Source organism: Mesoplodon bidens, assembly GCF_964165515.1.
Source record: "Mesoplodon bidens genome assembly, chromosome: 3".
NCBI lineage: Eukaryota > Metazoa > Chordata > Mammalia > Artiodactyla > Ziphiidae > Mesoplodon > Mesoplodon bidens.
The window spans coordinates 132,391,593-132,417,968 of NC_138178.1; the positions used below are offsets into that span (position 1 = coordinate 132,391,593).

The window sequence follows — 26,376 nt, forward strand, 5'->3', positions numbered from 1 at the left end:
AGACAAGGTAATTACTTTGCATTTATCAATACTCTAGACCAATACTGTGGATACTGTAGACCTTTATGAGAACACTTCTAAGGAATGTTAGAATAAATAGTCATTAAAAAGGAATACAATTGATCTCAGAAAGATGAATTAACAGCTAACAATTTCTTTGGTCCTCCAAGTCACAGGTGTAAAAACTTTAAAATACCAAACGTGAGCTGAATGTTTAATTCTATCTCTAAATGTTAAGCAGGATAATGTTTATATCAGGTTAGATTTTAAAAGGAACTCAGAATCAACCACCACTCTACTTTAGAAACTCCAAGTAAAAAATATATATATAGGAACTAGAAGTAGGGAAGATTTAAAATTAAAAAAACAAACAAACAAAAAAATGCCATCTGGCCCTAGCATAAGCCAAATGGCATCAGAGTGGCAGAGACAGGACCACCAGAGTTACAGCAAGCATTGTAGTTAATCCTTGTTAAGGTAACAGGATAAATTTGAAGAGCACAATGTCAACCAAATAAGAGACTTCTCCATAGAATAATTGTGTTTGTTTTTGCAGAGAGTTGGGTTTTTTTTGTTTGTTTGTTTTAATTTGGCCCACACTGCCCCAGTGGAGGAAATTTTAAGATAATCATTAATAAGGCAGCAGCTTCCTGGACTAAAAGACCTATCCCACTTGAACAGTTACACAGAAGACAAGATCCACATGGACCACAAAGGAAACCAGAACACCGACTTCCAGTAGCTTCCAATCACTCCAGATAATGACGGTGCATTTTTACAGACACGAACAATACAGCTTTCATTAGACATGGGACATAGCTCAACGCAGTCCACAGTGCAATTCTGCATTCTCTCATATTCACAGGAGCTATGGTTCTGCAGACCTGAAAATGATGGACACTTTCAAAAGTTTCTGTAAATACTTAGAAAAATATTTGATAAGTTAAAAAAAAAGTTTTGAGGCATCTACAAGGAACTCACAAAGTAAGCTCCCAAGAAATGTGTAAAGGTAGAACTGTGAGAGCTAGTTATTTGCAATGTCAGTACTAAGCCTTACAAAATAATGGCTTTTTTAAAAAAGGCAAAGGTATCTACACTCTAAATGGTGTGATATTCTCATCAAGGCACAGAGAGTTAAATGTCTAAATCCCTGTATACTGACATGAGAATACACTCGTAAACAACTCCAGGAACTAATTCCCTGTACTTGAATTTTAAAAAGAATAGAAGGTAGAAATTGCTTTTTTTTTTAACTCACAGTGAAATTAAAAAACATAGATATTCCACCACCTTCCCTTGGTGACATATGTTACAACGGGATAGTTAAAAAATAAATATATAAAAAATAAAGTATCACTGGCAGTTAAATAAACATGATTAAAGTGGAGCCTGTTGGACTTTGAATTTGCAGAGCAATGCTGCACAGTGTACATTAATTATTTTAAGCACTATGCCATTTTTGTTTGGGGAGAATAAAATAAATATATTGGTCATAGTTTTCTCCCATTCCCAACACACCTGTGCTTCTGAATCAAATTACCATACTCTGAACAAAACACATGAATTCTTCTCCCTTCCCAGCACCCTCAGGTTACCTGAAAGGCAGTGGTTTTATGCAAGTAACTTACACTATTGGCAGTTTGCTTGAAGGTTGCCACTAAAAAGTGGCGAGAAGAAAGTAGATTAATTACCCCTTTATTAATTATCTTTATTTGACTTGCTTTAAATAATTATTAAATACAATTAATGACAAGGGATAAACAACAACTGGAAATGGAATGTACAAACAGTTAAGACCGAATGAGGCTACGAGCTGCACAATCTGTAAACCATGTGGCACACGCTGAGGTTCAGCTCTTAATGAGAGTCAGAAACTCTTCCCGGGTCTTCGGGTCCTCGCGGAACACCCCCAGCATCGTGCTGGTCACGGTTCTGCTGTTCATTTTCTGTACCCCTCGCATTACCATACACATGTGTCTACAAAACAAGGCAACAAACGTGGCTTCAAGGAGTAGACAGTTGCTGGTTTGGTTTTTAAAATACAAGCAGCCCGAAAGATTAAATCTGATTCAACTGAGTTCACAGTTACCAAGTAAATCAAAATGTCACTTCTTAGACAAATTTGGTCTAAAACTTTTTTTTTTTTTTAAGTTCCTAAGCCTTACAGCTCTTATCCTTATCAGTGGTTGAGTCCTTAAGGCATCCAGTCAGAGGGGGAAAAATAGAATTTTCTTCCTGGGTGAAACTAATACAAAGTGTCTACAGAGATACTCAACTTCTAGATAAAAAGAAATTCAGGATTCTCACTTGATCCATCTTCAGGACCGAGACAGCACTAAGCTAGCTTAGGTGTTCCGAGAAATACTGAGGCATGCTGGTCTCACCAGGCAGAATCCAGAGATCGGTGACCCCAGTGGGTGAAGCTGGACGGCACCCACAGTGCACAGTTCACGCCATGACAAAAGAATGGGTGAAGACTGCCCACAAGATGTTCGCAATTCTCATAATTCATTCTAACTTAAAGAAGTGTCTTCAGTTGCCCTGTGTACCTATTCTTAAGTACAACTCTTTATTTTTCAAATGTGTCACAAAATATTGGGAAAACTCTGCTCGTAGCAACAAAGAGCTAAAGAAGAAATCAAGAGAAGACTGATTTGCACTGTTGTGCAAATTCACTACGCCTAAGTCTATGACTCTCTACACCTCCAGACCAAAACACCACTGGGACATTATTAAAGGCAAACACGGACTTACGTCGCTTCAACCACTACCCCCACTCCAGCAGGTCGCAAGGCCTCTGTGATTGCTACAGCAATTTGTTTCGTAAGGCGCTCTTGAACTGTGGATGTGACAAGGAGCTCAGTTTAAGAGTCTGACACGAACAGAGACCTGGAAGCTTTTGTTGTCTCTAGAATATCTGACATCTTAAAAAGCAAGACTTTGGTGAGGTTTAAGAGCCAAGACACACCACCTTTTACCAGTTTGCTTGCTCTGCTGTCTGGGACACAGGATGCCCCTGTTCAGTCCCCTCACCTGCAGTACAGGTGCCAAGGGGAACTAAGGAACCCCTGGTGCCCACCAGCACCACTGAAGGGAACAGATCAGGATGATGAATGTCTCTTTAGGTGTGCAGAAAGACTGACCAAATATTGATAACAAGCACCCCCGTGGAGGCAGAGTAAAGTAAATGAATAAATAGCTTGAAGCAGGGTTAACAAAGGAGCTACAGTCCAATTATTGAATTGTACTTAGAGCAATGTTGAAAATCAACGATTTAACCTAAATAATGTAGCTCCTGTGCTGAATAAACAACATCTTTGAAAACATTAAGTGTTCAGCACTGCCTCTATTTGAAAACTGACAAAGTCCCCAAATATCAGAGAAGGAACTGGTTAAATCAAGCCACAGCGTAGCTGTACAATGGAATGCTGAACAGCCAGCAAAATGAATGAGATGGTTACACGTATGTGAAAAAATGTTTAAGATTTGGTAAGTGAAAAAGTAGGGGGAAAAGAAGGTGACACCGATTTTCAAATACTATAATAAAAGTAGATTGATTTTTTAAGTGTTGCTATATGCAATAAAATGTGAAGGAATGTGCAAATACAATGATTTGTTCTGGAGGCTTGAAACACAGCAGACTTTCTGTTTTATATTCCTATGAAGTTTTAATTTCTTTTTTTTTTTTTTTTTTTGGTCACACCACACGGCCTGGGGGAATCTTAGTTCCCTGAACAGGTATTGAACCCTGGCCACCGCAGCGAATGCACCGAGTCCTAACCACTGGACCGCCAGGGAATTCCCTTGATTTTTATAAGCCATATATATTACACTTGTAATAAGAACAAAAAATACTCTTTCCTTAATAAAAAATGTTTTTCTGTAAATAAAGTAGTTTCAAAGTTTACCTTGTAATCTTCTACTATAGATTTCTACAATCCTAGAAAAGAAAGAATTGTTTTAGTTAATTATAAATTGTTTGAAGTGAAATTGGCAAGGTTTCCCCATAAGTCTAAAGAATAATTGCTTTATTGAAGTAATTGTAGGGTCTGGGCAGGAGATAAATGCTTATAGGAGGAGGACAGAAAGATACAAAAACTACAAGTAAATGAGAAGAGGGAGGGTCTAAAGGAGACCACCAACCATGACACAGTGGTGCTTCCCTAAGTCCCCAAAGACAGAGAGAATTAAGTGAAACATTCACTTAGGAAAAACAACAATTAGAGGTGAGTAATTTTCAAGCTCCCATGTCATCAATTTTAGGTCACATCTCACGTGTTCTAATTAATCATATTGTTTAATAAGAGCTTAAAGCTCAAGTTAAAAATAAAGACTATTTGTTAATTAATAGCAGACAAATATCAACTATGTACCAACTAAACCTATTAGGATAATCAGATTAGAGCTAAACAGACTTCTTCAGACATCTCTTTATAATACAGGTCTACATAAGCACTCAGTAGGATTAACCGCCCCCTCCAAATAAAAGCCCCTGATCTTAGCTCATAACACAATCTGTCAAGTGATGAATTTCCCCTTTCAACATCTTTTACTCTGGCTGTAAAATGTAAAGATGGCTACAGAATTACACATTTGAGGATCGCAATTCACGGGAAGGGTCTTTTCTTTAAAATTTGGCCTTTTAGTCATGAATTTGGACTTAATTTAAGTATCAGCTTACCTATGAGGTATGTTATGGCCCTTTCCCCCACTGTGCCACTCAGAACTGATGACTTGCTTCTTTATACCTGCGACAGCCAATGAAGTCAGTCACAGGTGGGCTGCCTACCCTAACAGGAATGCCTCTAACATTTCACTGCCAGCCCGGGTGCCTGCCTGTTGCTGGCGACCGTGCCAGAAGAGGGTCATTCGTTATCGAGTGCCTACTGTGTATATGATTATGTGGCGAACAGGGCCCCTATGCTCAGAGTTTATCATTTCTTATTCCTAGTTTGTTTTTCGTTTTCAAGTAAAGAATAGGTGTCGGATTTCTGTCTTTTCAGCATTAAAGATAATCACATAGTGTATGAAGGCCATTCAAGATGGCTGTTGTCTTGCTCTCTCTACATCTCCTGCTTGATGAGGCCCTGCTTCACTCACATGACTATCCAATTCTCTTCATTATAGGGCTTAATCAGTAACTGCTTCCATGCTTGCCCGCTGCCCCAGCCGCTGGTTTCCCTGGTAACTGATGAACCAACCTGATGTCAATTCCGCCTATAAATAGTAGCCTCCTTCTCCCCCGGGGTAGTGAAGGTTGTTGCCGCGCACGGTGAGGTGTTGCTCCAGGACCTGGCTTTGGACTGGTAAGAGCCTCCTCTCCACTAAACCGTCGATGTCTCTGTCACTGTTTTGGGGCTCGTTCTTCAGTCTTGAGGCTGGGCAATCAATCATAAGGCTTGCAGGCCTTCGAGGCGCAGCCCAATAATTGCTGAGCCAGCCAGGAGGCCAAGGAAACTCCCGTGAATGCAGAGATGTCGGGAAATACGGGTGGGGAACGGAAAGTTTGGGAAATACGGGTGGGGAACGGAAAGTTTGGCGGGGGGGGCGAGAATCGCGAGGTGTTTGTCCACTAGCCATGTGGGGCCCTGTGGCAGCTGACTACCATGAGAGATGCCTTCTTCTTCCATTATATTGATGATAGCCTGTTATCCTCAGAGTCTCTTTCCAATTTAAAAGTAGCAGCCCCGCGCTCATAGCTCATCTGACTGCACTGGGCTGGCTGGTGAACATAGACAAAACTCAAGGACCTGGAATATCTAGAATATACAAGCATACCCCAACTCACCATCCCTAAACAATTACAGACACAGGCTTTAGGGATACTAACTCAGGGGCAGGCTTGCGAATTGGACGTGGCCAGTTACCTGGGAGGATTTGGTTGGGGTCTGTGGCAACGGCAAACTAATACGAGTACCCATGGGCTTCTGGTCCCAGCTGTGGAAGGGGGCGGAGCAACCACATAGTGTCATGGAACAACAGCCATATGCAGTCTACAGTGCATTACAGTAGGTGGAAGACACTACAAAAGGCCTACTCGAGTCATCGAGCAATGCAGAAAACCATGATTTGGGGTCTAGAACAGCTGCTTGTGACATACAGGACCCTGGTGGACATCGATAGCGACCAAGGAACCCACTTTGCCAGCTGTGAAGCTCAGGACTGGGCTGATAGAAACGACACGCTGGCATTTCCACCTGCCCTACAACCTCACTGCTGCCGGCTAATTGAAGGGCTGAATGGACTACTTACCAACTGAGATGGGAAACTGGCCCTCTCAACGCATGGGCCAGGAGGCTACCTCAAGCCCTACAAACTATAACTGAACATCCCAGGATCAGTGGTCCCAGTGCCTACATCATGTTCACCCAGAGGTAACTAGTCAACACCATCCGAGTTCAGCTGTTGACCACAGAAGGACAATAACTCGTTTTTGCCCTTGTCACAGGATCTAACCCCAAGGGGAACACATTATAAAATGGCCCTGGAACTGACAGTAAGTCCCAGGTGGTTTGGGTTTGCCGCTCCATTGGGGAATAGGATTAGAAAGGGACTTAGTGATTTCACCTGTCTCCTACCCAGCCCCACCTAAGACTGCTGAGGTAATTAATCTGGGCCCCTACTGGAGAAAGGCAGCATTTATATTAACCCTGTGGTTGGTTGTTACACCGCCTCTCCAATACTAGGCATGGCTGTGGGGACTGAGGGTGGACAGGCGGTGTGGTTCTGCAGGCCAGGACAAAAACCACGTTATCTCAGGATGCTATTATTGCTTATGTTTTGCTTAATGGTCATGACCTCCCCTGTATTGTGCCTGTTAAACATCTTATATTTTATCCCTTGCCTGAGGGGAGGGAATCTGTTCCAGGGCTGGGAGGCAACAGTGGGCTCGCCGCAAAATGAGTCTCATTGCTGGGTCTACGGTGAGATGCCGTTGTCCTCCTCCTCTGGACTTCTATGGTAAATGGACCTGCTAAGCACCTTGCTTTCTCTTGCTACTCTTTAGCTGCTGCTGTCTGTACTGCATTTCTGGTATCTGGCTGCAGTGCCCCTCTACATACCTTACCCCAGGGACACTACGAAAGAGGGGTGGACCAAGATTGTAAGGGTCGTGCAGGGTATGTAAGGGTAGAGGGTATGGTCAGGCCATTCAAGATGGCTGTCCTCTTGCTTGATCAGTCCCTGCTTCACTCACATGACTATCCAATCCTCCTAGTTATAGGGCTTCATCAGTTTCCGCCTTTGTGCTTGCCCCCTGCCCTAGCCGCTAGTTTCCCTGGTAACTGATGAGCCAACCTGACATCAATTTCCCCTATAAGTGGTAGCCTTCTACCCCGAGTAGAGAAGGTTGTTGCCGAGCACGGTGAGGTGTTGCTCCAGGACCTTTGTTCGGACTAGGAAGATCCCTCTGTCCACTGAACTGTTGATGTTTCTAGGTTCTTTCTTCAGTTTTGAGGCTGGGCAACTACAGGGCTTGCAGGCCTGTAAGGTGCAGCCCAACATATAGCTTCACTGAATTTAAAAAAAACTTTATTTTGCCCTCATCTGTCAAGATAACTTGCTGAGAGGTAATTATTGGGAATAGAATTCTAGTTTGACACTGACATTGATCTGCCTTTCAATACTGCCATAGGCAAATCAGCGGTCAGTCTAGTTGCTATTACCTTGTAGGTAACACTTTTCTGTGTGGCTGCTTTTATGGTATTTGAGTATGTGCACTCTTGCCTATGTTGTGACTAGATGGGGGGTTAATTTCATTTGTCCTGTTTGGGATCCATTAGGCTTTCTGAATCTGAAGACTGATAGGCTGCATATGCTCTGGAAACGTCTCAGCTGTTAACTTCTCTGATACTACACCTACCCCATTGCCTCTTACCCCCGGAATTTCAATGAACGGCATATTATACCTTCTTAGTCTTCCATATGTTACACTCTCATTCATACTTCCCACCTGTCTGTGTTGTATTCCATGTAGTTTCTTCAGACCTTTCTTTGGGTTAACTCATTTTCAGCTGTGCCAAATCTGTTTGATGTGAGTGTACTGGACTTCAGATTCCATTATCACATCTCTTCTTCCTACAAGTTATATTTGGTTCCTTTTCCAATCTGCCTAGCTAATTCTGAAAGTTTCTTGCCCTTTTGTCAAACTTTCAGTACTCTTATTTTTTATTTTTTAGGAGTTTACTAACTTATTTATTTTTGCTGTGTTGGGTCTTCGTTTCTGTGCCAGGGCTTTCTCTAGTTGTGGCAAGTGGGGGCCACCTTCATTGCGGTGTGCGGGCCTCTCACTATTGCGGCCTCTATTGTTGCGGAGCACAGGCTCCAGACGCGCAGGCTCAGTAGTTGTGGCGCACGGGTTTAGTTGCTCCACGGCATGTGGGATCCTCCCAGACCAGGGCTCGAACCCATGTCCCCTGCATTAGCAGGCAGATTCTCAACCACTGCGCCACCAGGGAAGCCCCCTCAGTACTCTTATTTTTCTAACACACTTGTATATTCTGTATCTGATAACTCTGGTATCTGCCCTATTTGACCAATTGTTTTAGCTGAATCTGGCTCATGGTGACTTTCTTTTACTTTCAGTGAACACATGCTCTTAGGAACATTTGTGGGAATTCTTTGAAGCCTGGATAAAAGTATCCAAACATGCACTGTTTCTGCTAGGTGCTAGCAGGCTACCTCCTTAGTGACATCTTAAATAACTGCCTTGGGTTTTTTGAGGACCACACAGGTAATGTGAATTCTGACCCCACACCTAAGTGACTATGTGCCTAGGGGTGGTTCTTCCTGCTCTCCCCAGAATATTTAGGGGAAGATAGGGAGGACAAAACCCTGACTTTGGCCCCAGTGTTGGGTAATTCTTGTGGATTCTTACAATAACTGCTTCATATTTCCCCTAATGTGTGAAATGTTAACACACATTATATCTTAGTATGCTATACCAAGATATCATTACAATCTAGTTTACCATACTCTTGGGAATCAGTAGTTCTCAAATTTTAATGTAACCTATTTTTGTATTCTTGAAGTAAAGCTCCTCGGATGATGAAAACAGTGCTTGTAGCCTACTGAAGTAGGTTTTTTGATATTTAGGATTTTTATGACTACTCATAATTGAGGGTAGTCTCTAATTAACAGCTTTATCAGGCTTTGTTATCAGGGACAGACAGCTTCATCTAATTAATTGTATAGCTTTTCAGGTTTTTCCATGCTCTTGAATTACCTACACAACATGAAAACTAGTGGTTACTTAGAAGTTTGAAAGAATGCCTAGTAAATTGACTGGGTCCAGCCCCTTCCCCTCCACCCCTCTCCCAACGTTAATTTTACTTTTTCTAATGGTTACTAGCTGATCCAGGTTTTCTAATGCTTGCTTCATTCCTGTCCATCTTTTTCTTTAACCTGTTTTTTAAAGTTTTTAAAGCATATTCTTAGTTACATAACCCCTCATTTCTAAATAGAATTATTCTCTCAGACTTATAAGCAACTTATGATAGATTTTCATGCTTTCAGCTTGTCATCATTGAGTAAGATGTTAGCTGTGGGCTTGTCATATATAGCCTTTATTACACAGGCAATGAGGTAGGTTGCCTTTCTATTCTTGAGTTTTTATCATGGATGGATACTGAATTTTGTCAAATGCTTTTCTAAATCTAATGAGATATGATTTTATCATTCATTTTGTTAGTGTGGTATATCACATTGATTGGTTTGCAAATGTTGAACCATCCTTGCACCCCTGGAATAAATCCCACTTGATCATAGTGTGTGATCCTCTTAATGAATTACTGATTTCAGTTTGCTAATATATTATGGATTTTTGCATCCATATTAATCAGGGGTATTGGCTTGTAATTTTCTTCTTGTACTGGCCTTGTCTGGTTTGGTATCAGAATAATGTCTTGAAATGAGTTTGGAAGGGTTCCTCTTAAATCTTTTGGAAGAGTTTGGGGAGGGTTGGTGTTAGTTCCAAAGAATGGCTTTGTAGTAAAGACTGTATACAATTTATATAGTGTTAGCATCATGATTTTTTTATCATGTCTAAGGAATTTTTAAAAATTTTGACTTCTAAATAGTTGGGTTTTTAATCTTGAATTTCTAGTTTTCTTGTTACACAACAGCCTATTCAATTTTTTTAAGTTTAAGCTTACCTTTTGGCCAAAATTCTATTACTCTGCTGTGTATATCCTTTTTGTCCACTTCAAAGACTGAGAGGTAATTAGTGTTCCTACTCCTTTCAGGTTTGTCAGTTTCTCTATGCATTTCAGCCAGTTCATGTTTTGTTTTGAACCCATATGATGAAGATTCATGACCACTTTTATTATACAACCTTCTCAAAATAAGAGGACTCACTTTATCCCCTTTGACAAATTTTGCCTTGATTTTTATTAACATTTTATTATTTTAAAAGGGGGACATGGTTGGATACTAGATTTAACCCAGTGGACAGCTTATTTAAATAGCCTACTTACTGGTCTTATAACATCTGTGCTTGATCTGTTTTCTCTTGCATTATGCTTTCTCTCCTCTTCCTCCTCTGGCAACTGGGAAAGTAATCTGGTGATACTTTTGCAGGAAGAACCCATGGATGGATGGTATAATTTAACCCTTGCAAACCTTAGAAGTATTTCTGATGCCTTCATATAACTTGACAAGCTAGACTTGACACTGGGCTGCAAATTCTCAAGTGTGGCTAGAGCAAAAAGTGAAAGAAGAGCAAGACTAGAGCCAGATCACAGTGGGACTTGTCAGCTAAGGTAAGAAGCTTGAACTTTATTAATGCTGCCCCTTCGCAGCTCCATAGCTTTTGTCAAATCCACACTTGCGAAAGAACATCCTAGCAGCATATGAGGAGGACAGGAGTTAGGAATTTAACACATAACCCAGGAGGAACATGAAGGCCCAGAGAGTGGCAGCGAGGATAGCAAGAAGGCAGCGTGGTGATGATGTGAGGGAAGTGGAGGTGTTACAGGGGGTCAGTGAGCATACAACAGCAATGGATGGATTCCCCCTTACTCCTTGCCCCAAAATACATTTCCAGATGAAGCAAAGATCTAAATATAAAAATAAAGCCATAAAAATAACCCCCAAAAACATGAGTTTATGGTTACATAGGTTTTAAACTTCATGAAAACTACTACTAGAAAACAGACAAATGACAAGCCTGGAAAAATTATTTGCAGCTTTAATATTCAGAGAGCTCATACAGATCAGTAATAAAAAGACAAGCAACCCAATGGAAAAATTAGCAAAGACTAAGAGCAGGAAGTTCCTGAAAAAATTCAGCCTCACCTGATTAAATGCAAATTAAAACAACAGGTACCATTTTTTACTTACCTGTTTGGGTTTCACACTCTTCAGTGTTTGCCAGTATTGGCAAAAGGGTAGAGAAACACACACCTTTAATCTATTATTAGAGTATAGATCAGTATGATCTTTTCTGGAGAGCGATTTGGTAACATCAAAAATTTAGCTACCCTTAACCCAGCAAATCCTACTCCAATCTTACAGACTCAGAGTCAGGAAACAGATAAGGACGTGTTCACCAAAGTTCTTCTTTTTCCCATTTTTGACAGTAGTCTCAAACTGTAGGCTATACTTATATCAAAGACTGGTTAAATGAATTATATTAAAGAAATACTATGTAGCCATTAAAAGGAACTTTTTTAGACTAAAAGATGTCCAAGGAATTTCAAGGTATTTTAAGTTTAAAAAAAAATAGTAGTATAGAATATAGGATATGATCCCCTTTTGCCTTGTTTAGCTAGTAGTTTTAAGGCTACACTGAAATCTTCCAGAAGGATAGTGAAAGATCTCTAGTGGGGAATGAAAATAGGAAAGAAAAGTTTTCCCTTTACTCACTCACTTGTACTTAAGTTTAACTGGTAAGTTACTTTTATAGCATAGAGAAACAAGAAAACAATGTTCCCTTTGTAATCTAATGTTCCCTTTGTGAACTAATCTACCCTTGTTAACTATCTCCCAGTCACCTCTGCCTAAATCTCTTGTATCAATCAACCTGCTCCCCATCCACTGGGAGATGCCTTGCTCCTACCCTCTGATTTGCCTTTATTTATACATTAACTATACCTACAGGAATTTCTCTTCTGTTAAGAATTCTGTTCAGCCCTCTACCTCTGGGTCTCCTCAGTCCTGCCTGGCCACAGCCATCCTGGCTTCTCTGAACTCAGACCTCCTAACCAGGCACGTCTGTGGCTCCTGCTGCCGAGTACTGTCCACTCTCCTTGAGGGCAGTGGCTCTGTCCTACTTCTCTCTAGCAGCCATGATAACTGGCACATTGTCCTTTCACAGTAGGTGCCCAACAGTTGAACCATGGCTACCTGAGGCACTACAGTTCTATATTCAAGATTTAATTGTGTTCACTCAATTTTCTGATTCAAGAAAATGAATACATGTTTAATGGATTTTCAGCAACAGAAGGAGTTTCTATTCAAACTAAATTTACTCTAGAATTCTACTAGAGTTAAACCAGATCAACTCACTTTTGGCATTTTCTTGTTACTTAAAGCTTTACTGTTTGATATTTGACTTCCCTGGCACTGAAAGGTCAGTCGTTTAAAGGTAAGCATATAACAAACTTCACATACAAGATTAAAATGAGCAGTGAAGTTTTGCTAAGACATTTAGCCTTATTTATTCCTTTTCATTCCCTAAATATTCCAACTTCTTATAAGGAATAAGCAGTTGGATAATATCTTAGTCTCCTGTTTCATTTAATAGATGCTTTATTCAAAATTTTTACAAAATATCTGAGTTCAGTTCTTTGGTTTACTGCTCCATCTTTTTTTCTTACATTTTAATCCTATTAGTGTAAGGACAAATCCACATGCTAATAATTAACTCCTTTGTATTGTTCATAAAAGCTTAATTATTGGAGAGCTTTTCCTTTCACTAGGAAAGGAAATAACCAAAGACTATTCCCTTCTACCTCCAAGTCACCACTTTTTCCAAGATCTCACTAGATCACTCTCGAATCCATTTCTATAAAGTGTTACCCACAGCCTACACAGTGTGGTCTTCTAGAGAAGACTGCTTACATTAAGACCATGGCCTAGTGTGGTCTGCCAAGCTTTTTATAATATGAAAACTGTCTATGCTACACCTTTCACACATGGGCAGTCTGATACAGGCAGGAGCAGTGCCAGGATTTCTATATAAGGTGGAGGATTGGCAATCTTGCTGGAAGAGAGGGAACCAGGGGAGTGAGCCTACAGCTGTGTCTGCACAGCAAGCCTGCTGATCTTAGACTATGTATTATAAAATGGTAAGGATAACCAATTATAATAAAGACACTTGTATGCAGCTGATATTACTTTATTGCTTGGGAGTAAGTTATTGGAGAGGAGGTCGCTAATAGAAATTATAATAAGGTTGATTACCCCCATCACCACCAATACTATTTTTCAGCCACTCCTTGGCACTGCCATTGGGTACAGATCACTGAAAGGCACCAACATGTTTGCATTTGTATTAAGAGCCTGATTGCAGTGAAGCAATTATATTTATGATGTAAGAACATCCTTTCATGCTACCAAGTAGTCCTGTGTGGTAGTGAGATTGCCAAGTAGGAATGAAGCTAGGGAAACTAGTCAGAAACTAGGGAAGTTAAATTTGTCTCTTCTACCTACTTTCTCCTTAATCCCTAGAAGAAATGAGTAAGAAAGTGGAAGTGAAAACAAAGTAAAAAGAACAGCTGTGGAGAGCAGGCGTCAGATTGCAGGGGCGGTGTTTACAGAGTCCAACACAGAATTGAAAAAGATCTGGACCACCATTTCAGGACCGTCTAAGTGGAGAAGAAGCAGGAACATATCAGAGCCACAGATAGTCAGTTGATCACAAAGGTATGTTTATTCCAATTTTGATATGGTCACTTTTACCTCAGTCAAGTTATCCAAACTTAGCTTGGTTTATTTTTAGAAGGAGGGGGACTCTTGATGGCATTTCATTACCTACTCCTTCATTTTAACTCTCCTTTAACACATACGCCTCCCAGTATTTCCCCATCACCCACAACTCGCTAACTCTATACAAGGAAACTACACAAAAGGGTATTTAGGTCTAGTCCCCAATATTTTATTGTCCCTATCAGAGATATATGAACACTGACCCTCAATTTGACTTCTAGTTAAACACAGGAGACCATGCTTGTATATATCACCACTCTTTCCTAAAACTCAAAAATGGTAGCAAAGGCCAGAACCCACAGGATAAAGAATGAAAAAAGACTGTAGCAGAAAGAGAAATAGAGAGAGTTAGTATTGTCTCAGAATAAAGCTGAGGGCGAAAAAAAAAAAGCTGAAAAAGCCAAGGAAGGCATGGTCTTGGGTCTGTAGAAGCAACGGAACCAGACGTGAACCAACTGGCCCTACAGGATGCAGAGATGTGTGGAGGTACCCAGGTACAGTGGAAGGCAGGGTTGAGGCCCCCACTTCAAAGAGCAGTGCAGTTAGACCTCTGTGCCAGTTTCCTCTCCCCCGCAGTTAGCTAAACCACCCTTAAAAAATGGGGGCTGAACTGAATGCACCCTCCGGTCCTCTCCAGTCAGCGAAGGCTCTACTGAGAGAAGTGTGAGGTAAGGCTTCAAGGATGTGCAGGTGGGAGGTGGAGAAGGAAGGCAGGCAATAGGGGAGCGAGAAGGAAAGGGCATTTGTGTTTTCAGGTCCTCTTAGTCTGTCTTAGATTATACTTATTGTCTATATATTGTCTCTGCAACTATAAAGTAAGTTGGAATGTACCTTCCAAGTTAGATCCACATTGATCAAGAGACAAAGATTCTCACCATGTAGGGGCAGGTCCTATAAACCTGTCCTCTTATTCACTACACAGTCATACTTACCTAGCAAGTTTGCTGAGGCCAAGAACTTGCTTGTTAGGAAGATAACCGATATGGACCTTCAGAGAAGAGACAGAAATCATGAGCTAAGTGAAAACACAGTACTTCTCTGTGACGAAAGGAAACATAACACAGTATACTTACAGTGCAGTTCAACACAATGAAAACAGATTCTTAAAACATCTAGAAGCTTTAAGACACAGAAAATGAAGCACTTACATAAGCAGTTAAAAAATCACATAAATTAAAAGGAAAATAAGAATGACTATTAATAAAATGACAAATTTGAAGTATAGTTGTGGTATTTCCTGGTAGAGTTAAGCTCTTGATACAATTCTGAAAATCTTTCCTCTGTTGAGGGGAAACTTTCTCAGGAAAGTGCTAATTATCCCACAGCAACATTAAAATGTAGCTAAGAAAACCTCCTTTAAATGGCTGAAACTGTAAGTATAAATATTGCCATTCTACACATCATGGTGGCCTTAAAAATCTTGCCCTGTTGCACAGAAAGAGGGTCTCTGTGCTCTTTGTCATCCTGGGCAGTCCCATTTCTAAGCTGCTAGAGAACACCATCCTCCTGACAGAAGGAAAAGGACACAGCTACAAGTTGTGACTCAGAAAGAATCTGGATCCTAAGACCTAAGTTCTTGTAGGACCTACTATAAGGCAAAGCCATTTCTATAATCTTAAAAAGCACTGATTAATATCTAATATGAAAAAGTTACATGTCTTTCAGCCAAGTGTTAAGTATGATAGAATATTAGTTCTCCAAAAAGATTAACAAATGGTCACTTATAGGCAATCAATTTACCTAATATAAAACGATCAACTAATTTGCATCATGGTTTGCCAGCATTTGTTGCATTTGTTCACCTAATATTTACCGTACACTTGAATAATCCAGGAGTAATTAGTGTTTGTTCTTTTTTTTTCATCTGTTAGGCACTATGCTTTGGGAGTCTGAGAATACCAATTCATTGCCTTCCTGCTCAGCAGAAGGACAAAGGTAAGTAGCACCTGAACATTGGGTATTTCAAAGGAAAATTAGAGTTGAAACTTTCCCATAGAACCAAGGTACAGAAGTACCACTTGAAATTTATACACTTATATACAGAGCTATAATTTATTTGTTTATACTATTTTTAGTCTTCCCAAAGATCCTGTCATTTAAATGGTCACTTTTAAATTTTTTGGCCACACTGGTGGCTTGTGGGATCTTTGCTCTTTGACCAGGGATCGAACCTGGGCCCTTGGCAGTGAAAGCAGAGTCCTAATCACTGGACCACCAGGGAATTCCTGTAAATGGCCACTTTAGGCAATGATCACTGAACAGTATGTTTAAAAACCGAGTTAGTAAGAACACAGACACAGAAGTAATCAGAGCAGAAGGTAGGAGGATACAGTGGAGAGAGGCTGAGTACAGGATCAAGTTCCTGGGTCTGACCCCAGCCAAGTCACTAACTCCCTATGTCCTCTTGGACAATTCACAGCTTCCTGAGCCTGATATTCTCACTTAAAATAAAAGGTAGCCATGAGCTCAAAGGTTCCCTCATTTCTGAAAATACATAACCCTGCTGTCACGGCCCAGCATCATTAGTTGTGTGCCTCCTCATGTGATGGAATACGGAATCCTCAGCACCCCCACCCCGACGAACTACTCTTGTCAAATATGTTTAACCTTAAACTTAGGAAGTTTTAGATCTAATCCAGTTTATAGAAAAAGGCAGAGATTGAATGGAGCAAACACAGAAACTGAGACACTCTACAGAACAACTGGCCTACTTTCTCCAGTAAAGAACGTCATTGGGGTGGGGCTGGAGGTAGGGCTGTCAGAGGAGATTATTGTAGATTAAGAAGATGCATAACAACCAAATGCAATGCGAGTGCAAATGTGTAACCCTTATTTGGATTCTGGTTTAAACCAACAAGACAGCTGAGACACCTGGAAACATGTAAATATCAGTTAGTTATTAGATGTTATTTAGGAATTACTGTTACTTTTGTCTATGGTAGTGCTACTGAGGATAAGTAAGAATATTTTAGAGATAGGTATTAATGATTAGTAATGAAGAGTCATGTTGTCTATAACATACTTCAATATATTGAAGGAGTTACTGCCAACTTTTTAGGTTGATAATCAAATCAGTTATGTTTCTTTAAAAAATCCTTATCTTTTAGAGAAATATGCTGGAAGAAATTATAGAAAAAAACAATGTTATCTAGGACTTGCTTCAAAATAGTCCAGTGGGGACGTATATAGAACAAGACTGGTCCTTTACTGATAACTGTTGAAACTGGTTGATGGGAACGTGGAACGTTATATACTAATATACCTATTCTTAGATATGTTTGAAATTTTCTGTAATAAAAGGTTTTAAAAAGAGATACCACTACATACACATCAGAATACTAAACTTAAAAAGACTGAAAGTGCCAAATGTTGATGAGGATGTGAAGTGACTAGGACTCATGAGAGTATATGAAATGTAAACTGGTACAACCAATTTGGAAAACTAAAAGTCTGTATTTAATAAGTTGAACACAGGTATACCCTGTATCCCTGTACATCCACTCCTAGGTATATTCCAAGAGAAATGCATGCAAGAGGAGGATCAAGATGGCAGAGCAGAAGGACGTAGAGCTCACCTCCCCCAACAGGCACATCAAAAATCCATCTACACCTGGAACAATTCATACAGAACACCAACTGGAAACTGGCAGATTTCTTATATAACCAAAGCTATAAGAAAGTTCTCTGTGTAACCAGGTAAGATGAGGAAAAAAAAAAAAAGGCATCAGGACAGGACCGGTGCCCCTGGGAGGGATCTGTGAAGGAGGGAAGGTCCACAGGGGCAGGCCCAAGCCCTGAGGGGCCCCCTTGCCTACTGGGAGGTTTGCTGGAATAGACAGAGGGGCTAGAGGGGCCTGGACTCTGCTTGCAAGGAGTGCGCAAGCTGGCTGGCCAGCAATCGGGAGAGAGGGCACCGCTGGCTTCCACCTGGCCACACTTCCAGTCCAAAACGCTTGCCAGGGCCGGGAGGGGTGCTGCTAGTACACACAGGGCTTAGGCACTGAATCCCGGATGGACAAGTCCTGAGAGAGGACCCAGCCTAGCTTCAAAGAGATAGTCCAGAGGGCCTGGGGTGTGGTCTGGGCCAAAACTCAAAGTCCACTGTCAGCATTCACACAGTAGGGGCAGTCCAGCCATGGCAGACTTGGTCAGCACACACACTGGGTGGCACCACAGAAACGTCTGGGGTGGACAGCCTCTGGGGTGGAGTAAACAGTGGCTCACTACCTGCCAGGAGCACTCCAGGTCCGCCCACCCCACACTACAGCTCGGTGCCAGATCTGGGGCAGATAGGTCCTGGAAGAGGTCCACCACAGAGGCAGCCCAGGTCCCAGGCAGCAGCACCTGGATTCCTGCAGTCATTGCACTCTGGCCCCCTTCACCAGCCCACTCCACATCACAGCCTAGAGCTAGGCCTGGGACGAACACAACGGAGAAAGGGACGTGGCCTTGGGCTGCTGCTGAGCAGAGGTGCGGATACGTGCATGGGTGGTGCCTGGGTTCACTGTGACCATGTGGGCTTCACCTGCTTCAGCAGCCACATGCTTTGAGACAGGGCATGCATTCAAGGGCCATGGAGCCTTACTGAACCTGACCCTCTGGGCTTCTGCTCCAACACTGGGGAGCACACCCCACCCCGTATGTGACAGCCACGGAGCAAAGAGGAGGCCCCACCCGACAGCCAGCTCAGGCTCTGGACGCACCAATCACATCCGCTATCAGGAGGATGACAGCCAGTACACTTTAAGGAAAGACATGGCTGGCATGCATACCAAAAACAGCCCTTGCATCAAAAAATACTGGACTCACACAGGGACACTCCCACATTAAAACACCCCTTCAAGACCACAGTAGATTAACTTTATGAATTTAGGAGAAACAACAGTTAAGTAAAATGAAAAAGCAGAGGAACTACTCCCAATTAAAAGGAGAAGAGAAATCCCCTGAAAGAACTAATAATGAAACAGGCTTTACCAGTCAACTAGACCCCAAGTTTAAAATATAGGTAATAAAAATGCTAAAGGATTATAGATAGAAATGCAGATCACTGTAACAGGAAACTAGAAACTATAGAGGAACCAATCAAAATTAGATAACTCAATTCCCAAGACAAAAACCAATCTAGAAGCAATAAAACAGAACAAATAAGTGATCTGAGAGCTAGAATAATGGAAATCAGAACAGCAGACGGAAAGACAAACCAAAAAAAATGAAAGCACCATATGAGAACTATGGGATAATATAAAGTGTGCCAACCAACTCGTAACGGGTTTCAGATGGAGAAAAAGAGAGAAGATCAAAAATGTATCAGAAATTATGGCTGAAAACTTTCCATACCTAAAGAATGAAATACATTCAGGTACAGGAAGGATAGAGGGTTCCAAACAAGATGAACACAAACAGACCCAGACCAAGATATATCATAATTAAAGTGGCAAAAGTTAATGTAAGGATTCTAAAGGCAGCAAGAGAAAAACAGTTACAAGGGAACCCCCATAAGGCTAGCAGCAGATATCTTTGCAGAAACTTTGCAGGCCCGAGGGGAGTGGCATGATATATTCAAAGTCCTGAAAGGGAAAAACCTGCAAATCTACCCAGCAAGAATATAATTTAGAATAGGCGAGATAAAGAATTTCTCGGACAAGCAAAAACTGAAAGAATTCAGCAATACTAAACCTACCCTTAAAGAAATATTGAAATGTTTTCTCTAAATAGCAGAGAAGCAAGAATCTATAGGGGGACTTCCCTGGTGGCGCAGTGGTTAAGAATCCACCTGCCAGCGCAGGGGGACACAGGTTCGAGCCCTGGTCTGGGAAAATCCCACATGCCGTGGAGCAGCTAAGCCCGTGCGCCACAACTACTGAGCCTGTGCTCTAGAGCCCACAAGCCACAACTACTAAAGCCTGCGCGCCTAGAGCCCGTGCTCCACAACAAAGAGAAGCCACCGCAATGGGAGCCCCGCGCACTGCAACGAGGCGTAGCCCCCAGTCACCACAACTAGAGAAAGCCTGTGTGTAGCAATGAAGACCCAATGCAGCCAAAATTAAATTAATTTAAAAAAATGTTCTCAATTAAAACAAAAAAGAATCTATAGGATAGGGAAAAATCACAATAGGAAAAGCAAATATATGGGACTTCCCTGGTGGTCCAGTGGTTAAGAATCCACCTTCCAATGCAAGGGACGTGGGTTCGATCCCTGGTCAGGGAACTAAGATCCCACATGCCATGGGGCAACTGAGCCCATGCTCCACAACTAATGAGCCTGTGTGCCGCAGCTACAGAGCCTATGTGCTCTGGAGACTGTGTGCCACAACTACAGAGAAGCCCAAGCGCCGCAATGAAGAGCCTGCATGCCACAATGAAAGGTCCCACATGCTACAACTAACACCTGATGCAGCCAAAAATAAAATATAAAAAATAAGAAAAGCAATTATATAAAAGGACTGAAGATCACTTAAATAAGCCAGTACATAGAGTAAAAAACAATAACTGAATCACTGTGCTGTACACCTGAAACTAAGATGACATTGTAAATAATGTTTACCTTATTTACACTGCAAAAAAATCAAAAAAATTTGAAATGCAATTATAACTACAATTAACAGCAAAAGAATAAACATGAAGATGTAAAATGGGACATCAAAGCCATAAAATATGGGAAAGGAGAGTATAAAAATGTAGATCTTTTAGAACATGTTCAAACTTATATGATATGACTATCAGTTTAAAGCAAGTAGATATAGTTATGGGTCAACATACTTGAAAACCAGGATAACCACAAATCAAAAACACATGACAGATTCACAACAACCAAAAAGAAAGGAACTCAAGCATAATATAAAAAAGAACCATTAAACCACAAAAGGAAAAACATAAAGAGATGAACAAAGAAGAACTACAAAATCAACTGGAAAACAAGTTTTCAAATGGCAATAAGTACATACTGATCAATAATTACTTTAAATGTCAATGGACTAAATGCTCCCATCAGAAGACATAGAGTGGCAGACTGAATAAAAAGACAAGAAACCAAAATGCACTGCCTACAATAGACTCACTTCAGGGCAAAATACACACACAGATTGAAAGTGAAGGGATGAAAAGAGATATTTCATCCAAATAGAAATGACAAGAAAACAGAGGTAGCAATACTCATATTGGACAAAATAGACTTTAAAACAGAGTCCATAAAGAAAGACAAGGACATTGTATAATAAAGGGATCAATACAAGAAGAGGATATTATACTCATTAATGTATATGCATCCATTTTGGAATACCTAAATATATAAAAATAGTAACAAAGGGAGAAAGTGACAGGAAAACAATAATAGTAGGAGACTTTTTACACCTCACTGACATCAATGTATAGATCTTCCAGACAGAAAATCAATAAGGCAACAGAAGTCCTAAAATGACACTAGACCAGTTGGCCTTAACTGATATCTATAGGATGGACACTACATTAAAAAAAAAAATTCTTTTCAAGCACACATGGAACATTCTCTAGAATAGACCATACACTAGGTCATAAAACAAACCTCAACAAATTTAAGAGGACAGAAATTATTTCAAGCATCTTTTTTGACCACAATGGTATGACATGAGAAATCAACCACAAAGAAATACAGGAAAAAACAAAACAAAACAAACACATGGAGACTAAATAATATGCTACTAAAAACCCAATAGGTCAATGATGAAATCAAAGAAGAAATCAGAAAATACCTTGTGACAAACAACAATAAAAACACAACCTTACAAAAATCTATGGAATGCAGCAAAAGCAGTTCTAAGAGAGAAGTTCATAGCAATACAGGATATCCTCAAATAAGAAAAATCTCAAACAACCTAACCTATCACCTAAAGAATTAGAAAAAGAAGAACAAGCAAAACCCAAAGTAAGCAGAAGGAAGGAAATCATAAAGATCAGAAAGAAAATAAAATAGAGATTAAAAAAAATAGAAAAGATCAATAAAACCAAGAGCTGGTTTTTTGAAAAGATAAAATAGACAAATTTCTAGCCAGGCTCACCAAGAAGAAAAGAGAGAGGACCCAAACATACAAGAAGTGAAAGAGGAGAAATAACAACCAATACTGCAGAAATACCAAAAAACAAAAAATCATAATACTATAAACAGTTGTATACCAACAAATTGGACAACCTGGAAGAAAAGGACAAGTTTCTAGAAACCTGTGGCCTGCCAAAACTGAGTCAAGAAGAAAGATAATTTGAACAGACCAATCACTAGAAGTGAAACAGAATCTGTAATAAAAAATTTAAAAACAAAACGTCCCTGCAAACAAAAGTCCAGGACTTGATGGCTTCACTGGGGAAATTCTACCAAACATACAAAGAACTTACACCTATCCTTCCCAAACTATTCCAAAAGACTGAAGGGGAGGAAACACTCTCAAATTCATTCTAGGAAGCCACCATCACCCTAATACCAAAACCAAAGACACTACAAATAAAAGAAAATTACAGGCTAATACCTTGATGAATATACATGCAAAAATCCTCAACAAAATGTTAGCAAACTGAATCGAATAATACATAAAAAGGATCATACACCATGATCAACACCATGTTGCAAGGATGGTTCAACATACAAATCAATGTGATATACTACGTTAAGTAAAGGAAAGACAAAAACCACATGATTATCTCAATAGATGCAGAAAAATTATTTGAAAAATTCAACATCCACTCATGACAAAAACTCTCACCAAAGTGGATATAGAGGGAACATATCTCAACATAATAAAAGCCATTACGGTCAAACAAATATGAAGCAACTGTTAACACATTAAATTTAGGTGATGGGTGTTTAGATATTCATACCACTATTTCCTGTAAGTCTTCTATTTGAAAATTATTAATATAAAGTCAAAATAAAATAAAATTATGATATGGGGGGAGGGAAGAGAAAAGGACAACTCTTGGTAACCCACATGTTCTCAAAAGAATGTTTAACTACGGCAAACTAGATAACATTATCTAGCTCACAGATTCATTTTTCCTAAAATAGAAAGGGTTGGAAACAAATTAAACCCACTAATACTATAACCTCTGCCACAAGATATTCTGCAATCATTACTGCTCATGTCATATTATACAAAAGTATATCTTGGATCAAGTCAAAATAAAGGACAAAGGTTTTCAGAGCCTGCAGCAGCTACCTAAAAAAAAAAAAAGATGGTCTTTAATCTCATTATTTTAACCTATTAACATGGTATTTACTGTGAAATGCTTGCCCAGAGGGCCTTGTGCTACTTTGTTTTTATTTTGTTAATTTCCAGCTATTAGATTAGTAGGGTTGATAAAGAGTAAATGTTTATGTGTAATTCTAAATATCTGCGATATTAGGAATTAGCAGGTGACAATTTAAAATATAATTATCCTAACTTTAAAACTGTCATTGTGCTTTTAAACACTGTTAGGAGACGACACAGAAAAACTTACCTTTCCAACAAATGGAACTAGATGATGTTCACACATGGAAAACATGTCTATGTCCTTCACAATCACCATCTCATCATGATCTTCATCAAATATAGCATCATTTAGGACATCTGAAATCAGAGGCTTGCTTTAGTAACGTTTCCAATTTTATAGTAAGATGAAGAATAGAAAAGCTAACACCCTGTAGGTACGTGTGAACTGACACTCAACATAAGAATAACATAAGAATGTTAATCCTAACTAAAATATTAATGGCATGCAAATTAAAACTAGTTATTTTTCTCCCACCACATTAGCAAAGTCTTTTTCTTTAAATGGTGGGGAAAATCCTTATGATGTGGTATTACATAGAAAATGCAGGATTACCAATGTATTTGTAGCATAGGAGAGGGAGAGAAAAAGAGGGAGGGAAGAAAGGAGATAGATTATGCAAAACAAAAGAGTGGGTATTTCTGGTGATAGGAATGGTCTACTTTCACTCCCTTCCTTACATTTTCCTGTACCTAACACTTTCTCTATAACAAATGTGTAGAAAACTATATCTGAGAAAAAAACAATTCTTACCTCTCCGATTTCTAAAGCTAGATCCAGATACCCATAAACTTGACCTCTGTTATTACCACCCCAAATAATTTTCTATTCTTATAAAATTTCCTAGTTATTGTATGCAAGCATCAGACTCATTCTAAACAGTTGCCTTCCTCCTCCCTTCCTAGGGAAATTAATTCTATAGCTTTTACGTGTGTGCCTGTCCAGGTTGGCTTTGGGTGATGAACAGTGTCTTGTTTAACCTGTGGACTCTGTCATATATGGCCAGGCTTACAACAGACATTAGAACAAAAACTTTATTTTTAAAAACTGCACTCATATCTGAACAGCTTGGCAGACTAGATACATTCAAGTCATCTAGGTATGTGATTTCAAGGATTTGGGGATACCCAATCTACACAGCATGAGACAGAAGGGAGGAGAACAGAGCTTTGTATCCACATACTGCTATTTCCCCTTGGAAAGGCAAGCTGCTGAGTGAGTCACAGGGAAGATGTGCAAATGTACACCCACACAGCCTGACCTTCAGTGGTTCCGTTGCTACCAGAAGAGAGGCTCACAGATACTGAGTTATCATTTAACCGCAGTTGTCATCCCCCGATTTAGGCTATTCAGAGACACATTTGACTGTGTAATACAGCAGTTATTAGTGTGGTAAACAAAAGTGAACATGTGGGGTTTGGACACACAGATAAACATGACACCCTGGTTAAGAGAGGCTAAAAAAATCCAGGGAGGAAAAGGCTCAGGGCCATTCTTTAAGTAAATACTCCTCCAAAAGCAGTTTTCTCTTCTGAATACTCTGTCCTAACCTTCAGTCCTATTTTTGAAAGAAGTCCAAAAATAGATCCTCAATGCTCCCCGAAGTATCTTGGAGTTTTCCATGATTTTAATGTAATGTTACTGCCATGCATAGCTGACTAAAATCTTTAGTCACACAAGGAATCTTCCTGAAAGTAAAAACAAAAAAATTTTTCTTAAAGAACAAAAGAGAATTGTCAAATATAGGAAGTGTTCATTTGTTTTCTCTGGCAAAAAATGAGAGCAACCCCATTCTAAGCTCTGACAACAACCATGTGGCACGTGTTAAATGCTGGCCCTCAAGTTAGGCTTATGTTAGCATCTGGCTCCATTGCTAACTGCTGAACCTTGGGCAAGGCACTCTGTGCCTCAATCTTCTCAGCTATAAAATGGGCATGAGGGGCTTCCCTGGTGGTGCAGTGGTTGAGAATCTGCCTGCTAATGCAGGGGACACGGGTTCGAGCCCGGGTCTGGGAAGATCCCACATGCCGCGGAGCAACTAGGCCCGTGAGCCACAACTACTGAGCCTGCATGTCTGGAGCCTGTGCTCTGCAACAAGAGAGGCCCGCGTACCGCGATGAAGAGTGGCCCCCACTTGCCACAACTAGAGAAAGCCCTCATACAGAAACGAAGACCCAACACAGCAAAAATAAATAAATTAATTAACTCCTACCCCCAACATCTTAAAAAATTTTTTAAAAACACAAAAGGCAGAAAAAGTGGAAAAAATAGGAACAAAGAATAAGGACAGCGAAATAGAAAAACAGTAACAAATATTAAAAAAAAAAATGGGCATGAAAAAAGTATCTACTTCAAAGAGGTATCCTGAGGATTAAATGAGATAATCCACTTGTGTTTAGAAATATGCAGGTGGGGTATGCGACAGATAATATTATTACTATTACTATAATTAAGAGAGTTGCTAAACTATGTTCCCATACACATTGATGTACACCAGAATTTAAAAAGCAATAATTTGCTTCTAAGGAACAGACTGCAGAAAAGGAAAAGTAATAAATTTACTATGGAGAAACCTGGCAGACACCACTTTAATCAAATAATTAAGGTTAACTTTACCAGTAATAAGACATATTGATATCATGTAGCTCCTGACATAAGACCATGAGAAGGGCACATCACCTCTGTGGAATTCCTCCCCAAAATCTGTAACTGCAGTCTAATCACCACACAAGTTGAGGGACATTCTACAAAATACCTAAAGAAGAACTCTTTTTAAAAAGATGTGGAGGGAATTTCCTGGTGGTCCAGTGACTAGGACTCCACACTCTCACTGCTGTGGGCCTGGGTTCAATCCCTGGTCGGGGAGCTCAGATCCCACCGGCCACGCGGCGTGGCCAAAAAAATAAATAATTAATTAAAAAATAAAAAGACATGGAAAGACCAAGGAACTGTCCACACTAGAGGAGACTAAAGACACATGACAACTAAAAGTAACAGAAAAACTAAAATCCAAATAAAGCCTGTAGTTTTGTTCATAGTGTTGATGATTGCACCATGGCCATGGGAGATGTTAGCATTAGAGGAAGCTGGGGCAAGGGTATATAGAGAATCTCTTTTACTATTTTTATCATTATTCTGTAAGTCTAAAATTATTTCAGAATAAAAACTTTAAAA

The 26,376-nt window shown here is 40.1% G+C and overlaps 1 protein-coding gene across 2 annotated transcripts in view; it reads right to left on the reverse strand.

Annotated features, from left to right (window-relative positions):
• Positions 1-541: 541 nt before the first annotated feature.
• The window catches only part of GCH1 (GTP cyclohydrolase 1), a 49,619-nt gene continuing 23,784 nt past the window's right edge, over positions 542-26,376 (reverse strand). Inside the window, exons 2-7 of one of the 2 annotated variants that reach the window (XR_014015387.1) lie at positions 23,392-23,501; positions 14,859-14,914; positions 3,909-3,940; positions 2,755-2,839; positions 1,629-1,977; positions 542-884 (exon numbers count right to left, since the gene is read on the reverse strand). Coding sequence is in view for 1 of the 2 variants with exons in the window: in XM_081228859.1 (XP_081084985.1) it covers positions 1,851-1,977; positions 2,755-2,839; positions 3,909-3,940; positions 14,859-14,914; positions 23,392-23,501 (410 nt within the window). In the remaining variant the exon portion in view is untranslated. Of the gene's footprint in view, positions 1,978-2,754; positions 2,840-3,908; positions 3,941-14,858; positions 14,915-23,391; positions 23,502-26,376 lie in introns of both variants that reach the window. The other variant, XM_081228859.1, reaches the window with a different exon arrangement.